The sequence below is a fragment of the Austrofundulus limnaeus genome, unplaced genomic scaffold (assembly GCF_001266775.1).
Source record: "Austrofundulus limnaeus strain Quisiro unplaced genomic scaffold, Austrofundulus_limnaeus-1.0 Scaffold28, whole genome shotgun sequence".
NCBI classification, from domain to species: Eukaryota; Metazoa; Chordata; class Actinopteri; order Cyprinodontiformes; family Rivulidae; genus Austrofundulus; species Austrofundulus limnaeus.
In genome coordinates this window covers 1114088-1119492 of record NW_013952430.1, presented here as the reverse complement: position 1 = coordinate 1119492, position 5405 = coordinate 1114088, and the positions used below count along the sequence as shown (strand labels likewise).

Sequence of the window (5405 nt, the reverse complement as noted above, 5' to 3'; positions counted from 1 at the left end):
GTGTGTGTGTGTGTGTGTGTGTGTGTGTGTGTGTTTAAACTAAATCCAAAATATCTCACCTTATCTGATTACAGTTCTCTTTTTCCAGATCCTGTTTCATATACATTAAAAAAATAAAACTCTAAATTTAGTTTGTTTTAAGTCCAGGGTAGATCATGGAATAATCTGGAAGATGACATTAAAAATGCCAGATCAATGTGTATATTGAAGAAAATGAAAAAGGTTGATTTGCTGAAGAAATATGTATGAAATTTTGTTCAAGGAGTTAAACCTTTGTTATTTCTCTTTTTTCTTTTTTTGTAAACTGAAGATTATTTTTATTGAATTTATTTATTTGAGAAAAGGGGGCAGATGTAAGATTTGTCTTCTTCTTCTGCTACCTTTCATTTAATTTATGATTAGTATTTTTGTTTTTTGTTGAATTTATGTTGTTGTTTTTAAAGAAATGAATAAACTTAACTAATTCTATCAAAAAGAAAAAATAAGTCAGTCCTCTGGATGTGTTCTTCTTAATACTTGTTTTGCCATGTTTCAAGTTTTTTATATTTGTACTCCATATTTAGAACAAGTATTCTGCTTTATTTTCAGATATTTTATTTGTCAAAAAGTTAATGTGTACCATTTCTGTTTATATGGGCAAGAAAATAACTATCTAAAAATTATCCACAGGGACTCATTATTTATGTACTTATTATTATTATGAAATTTATAGCAATGCATTTAAAGCAATATTGAATCAAATCGAATTGGGAATTTAACAATACCCAGTTTTATCCCCACTAACAGAAGTCATGACATTATTGTTTCTGCATTTAAACATCTAATTCTAATAAAGTTCACCCCATTGTATCTTTATAAAATTCTCTAAATGCTGATTTATAATTCAAACTTGTTTCATTTTTAAAGTATTGACAGAGTATTTCTGGCTGAATTGTTTTTATTTGGTGCTTTTAGGTACAGAGACGTATTCAGGAGGAGCTGGACACTAAGATTGGGGTGGACCGGTCCCCTCTTCTCAGTGACAGAGGAAGTCTTCCCTACCTGGAGGCCACCATTAGGGAGGTGTTACGGATCCGTCCTGTAGCTCCTTTGTTTATCCCTCATGTGGCTCTCAGTGACACCAGGTGGGGGCATTTAACCCAGCCAACATTAAATCAGATGGAGCTGTGTTTCTGTAAACACTTCTCTCTGCTCTTTCTGTAGTATTGGAGATTTCAAAGTGAGGAAGGGAACTCGAGTCATCATCAACCTGTGGTCACTGCACCACGATGAAGAGGAATGGGACAAGCCTGAGCTTTTTGACCCAGGTGAGACGTTGAAAACATTGACTTTTAAACAACAAAACAGGAAAAAATAATGTATAGTGTAACTCTGTGTTTGTAAAACTTACTGAGTCATTAGCTGTGTCCAAACTCAGGGGCTGCATCCTTCAGTGGCCGAATTTGAAGGCTAATTACATAACAGCGGTGCCTGTCCAAATTCAAAGGCTCCTTCAGTTGCGGCTCAAAAATGCATCTTAATTTTCCCCCAGTTTGAGAGATGGGTCTGGTGTATTCTTCTCACAGTGGCGGAGCCAGACATTTTTCTCAGGGGTGGCCAGACTGAGACCACTACTCACACAGGGGAGGCCAGGAAAATTACATAATTTTTTATTTGAATTTTTCTGCTCATATTTGTGTTTTGGTCATTTCCTTATGTCCTTATACAGGCAGTGACTACCTTTACAACACGGGTGTCACTCAGAACCATTTTAAAAGTGGCGGGACAGCCTGTTGGGGGTCTGGGGGTCCTCCCTCAGAAAGTTTTGAATGAAATAGATGCCCTTTCCAGCATTCTGGTGTATTTTACCAGGTTGTTAAACATACTTTGACCTCCATGAAAAAACACTTGATTTAATAATGATTTCAGAGAACATATTATTCATTAAATTAGTTCCATCATCCTGTTTTTAAACTCACAGATGAAGCTGAGATAAGGTTAATTAATGTGGCACAATTTATCATATCCAATGACTTTAGGGGTGCTTTTTACTTTTATATTGTTTATTGACTTATTTTTAATTGTAACATGCCATTGTGCCAAATAATGATGACCCTCAACTGCATGTATAAAACTAATATTATAACATTTACCCAATGAATTTAGTGAATTTAGAGGGGGGTTTCACGTTTTTCTGATTTAGCGATAGGCCTACTCATAGCCAAACACAGAGCATCGTGCAGCCTTCAGAACATAAAATGACACGGTGTTATGGTGACAAAAGAATAAAACATTTGGCACCATGAGTCCAAAAGTTGACACCATAAGTCAGATTACATAAGTATATGTTCTGTATATGAAGAAAACCACCACTTCCTTGTCATTACTCTTCTTCAGTGATAGAGCTTGGTGATGTTTCAAACTGTTTAACACTGCCACCAACTGTTCAGGAGGATTATTACACCCCTAAAGGTTGCACTGTGTAAGAGGTGTGTACAGCAGGTGGCCAATGGGGAGGCCAAAGATTTGTCTGTGGTGGCCATGGCCACCCCTGGCCACCCCCTGGCTCCACCCCTGCCTTCTCAGCCTACCCCATGTGCTGATGCATTAAGTTATTTTGCTCGTAATGGTGGACAAATTAAGTGATGAAGTGAGAGACAGTATGGCGAATCCGGGGTACTTAGGAGAACGCAGCCCCTAAATTTGGACAGAGCCAGTCACTTTTTGTGTTTGCTAAGGTCTGTTAGCTGTGGTGGCCATCTTGAATCAGTTTGCCCCTCAGAAGTTATTCAGTAATAAATTCAAAAATGGCTTACTGGGATATTTAATAAAAATACAATTTTGACAATAAAAGTGATGATTGCTACAGAGCGGCAACAATGAACCATTTTTTTTTAGTAAATTAGTTCAAATGTGTATGAAAGTGCTGTATCAGCACTAAGCAATCCTTCTGTTTTCACTCCTCAGGTCGGTTTTTGAACAGCGAAGGCACAGGTCTGACCGTCCCGTCGGCCAGCTACCTGCCGTTCGGCGCTGGGATTCGGGTGTGTTTGGGTGAGGCTTTGGCCAAAATGGAGCTGTTCCTCTTCCTGTCCTGGATTCTACAGCGATTTACTCTCTCCGTCCCACCAAACCACCCTCTTCCCAGTCTGGAGGGCAAGTTTGGTGTGGTCCTGCAGCCAGTCAAGTACAAGGTGAAGGCCACACCCAGACCAGGCTGGGACCGACCCAAAGACCAGGCGTGTTGAGAGGGGGTCCAATCCACACTGTGGCTCTCGTGTGGGGGGCATCGTCACTGTCAGGCAAATATAACAAGCATTGGACATAAAATATTTGTTTAACTGTATTTATTATTTATTTGCACAGTTGCAGAACATGTTTTAAAAAAGTCCAACCTACATTCTGACATGCATCAGTTCAATGAGTCATTTTAATTTAATTTCTATCATGGGAAAAAGAGTCTACAATTTTTCCTTTCTAATATTTTATTTTAGCCTGGTAAAACCAGCCCAATGTTCTTCACTTTGCTTCAGAGGGTCTGGACTCTCAGCTGTTGAGAAACCCTTTCTTGCTGGAGGCGTGGCCTCTGAAGTACTGAGCCAAACAAAGTGGCTGTAAATGAGTGCTAAACTACAGGCAGACTAAAACGGCACAGAAAATTGATGTTGTCGTTCACAACTCCTCCTCCTGTTTGCTGATTGTTGAAAATCTACCAGAGAAATCCAAGTCAATGAGAGAAAGCCCAGGCGGAGCAGAGAAGGGAGATTAGAATCGATCAGAATTGCACAAGAAGGCAATGGCCAGGCTATTGGGCATAAGAAAAAACAATAATCTGGGTTTATCAAGTTATAAAACTATTTTAATCTAATCTTAAGTAAACAAAAACAGATTCCACCGTGTCATTATTTATTAAACAAAAAAAGTCAAAAATGGTTGTGTATGTACACCCCATTACACAACAGCTTGTAGAACCTCTTCAGACTTTGTTTTCCTTTAATCGATGGGTTGCCAGTTCAGTCCCCCATCTTTAGGCAAGAGATTTCACCATCTTGCCTGCTGGTGCTGCTCAGAGGGTCCAGTACTGTTGGTACATGGCAGCCCTGCTTCTGTCAGTGTGCCCCTCAACAGCTGTGGCTACAGTGTAGCTTAGCACCAGTGTATGAATGAGTAGTGCTCTGGAGTCCACAGGGACTTGATAAAGCCTTATACAGGCCATTTACCATGTTGTTGTGGAGAAATGTTGGCCCATTATATTTTACAAGGTAGCTTCAGTTCACTGAGGTGTTCATTAAGGTGCACACCACAGCATCTGAAACAGGTTCAGGTTCTGCATCTTAATGCAAAACTTTGATTTTTTTTCCCCAGTCATTTAGTTGTAGATTTGCTGCTGTGTTTGGGATCTGTTTCATGATGCAGTCTGGTCCAAGCTTCAGCTTTCAGACAAACGGTCTCAACTTTGACTCTAGAATCCTTTGGTCTACGGAGGAGTTCATGGTCGACTCAGTGACTACAAGGTGCTCAGATCCTGTGGCTACAAATCACCCTTCCCCCACTGTGCCTTAGCTATATGAGGTGTTTGGGCTGATATGTTGTTTATGCTGTGTATCCTGGGTAAACATATCTACTTTGTTCTGCTAACTAATGCCAGAGTGACTGAGATTGAGGGATTTTATTGTGTGACCATTGGAGTGATTTTGCTGGTCCATTATTTATGGGCAGTTCAGCAGCTGTCTTAAATGTTTTTTCTTTCTCACTATAAAATGACAAAAAATATATTTTGCTGATGTTTATTTGTTCAAGAGTATTACATTATCAGCATGAAATGGAATAAAGAAAGATGCTCTTTTTCCCATGACTGTATGACACGTGTCAAACTCAAGGCGCACGGGCCAAATCTGGCCCTTGTTAACATTTTGTCTGGCCCCAAAAGTAACACTTTCAAATGCAAAATAGTTTTATGGTTTGTCTCATTGTCACTGGATTTAGTGCATTTTTCTCATTACGACTTTCATACAAAGAAATTTAAGTTAGAATTTTTCAGTCATCTTTAATTTTGGTGCAGAAAGAGAATCAGTTCTCTTCTCATTTTAAAGTCTCATGTTTGGAATTTTTCCTTTTTTAACTTAATTTGCTGGATTGTGATAACATTTATCTTTGACATTTATTTCATAAATATTGACAGAAATTGGCCCTTAGCTTGGACCAACAGGTTTTGACTTGGGTCCAAGTCTTCATGTCTTTTAGATAAAACCATATTAGTAACATTAGACGTATACCAGTGTTCCCACAGGTGATGTTATCTGAAAGCATGAAGCAAAAATACCTGGTACTGGTATAACCTGAGATGTTAAAAAGTATATACTGTATATACATACAGTATATATACATATACTGTAAATATATTTATACACACACACATATATACG

At 38.7% G+C, this 5405-nt stretch overlaps 1 protein-coding gene across 1 annotated transcript in view; it reads left to right on the top strand.

Annotated features, from left to right (window-relative positions):
- Positions 1-5388, top strand: part of cyp17a1 (cytochrome P450, family 17, subfamily A, polypeptide 1) — a 14408-nt gene extending 9020 nt beyond the window's left edge. Inside the window, exons 6-8 of the mRNA XM_014005042.1 lie at positions 955-1124; positions 1204-1307; positions 2947-5388. Of these exons, the coding sequence (XP_013860496.1) occupies positions 955-1124; positions 1204-1307; positions 2947-3227 (555 nt within the window). The 3' untranslated portion in view covers positions 3228-5388. The remainder of the gene's footprint in view (positions 1-954; positions 1125-1203; positions 1308-2946) is intronic.
- Positions 5389-5405: the final 17 nt, after the last annotated feature.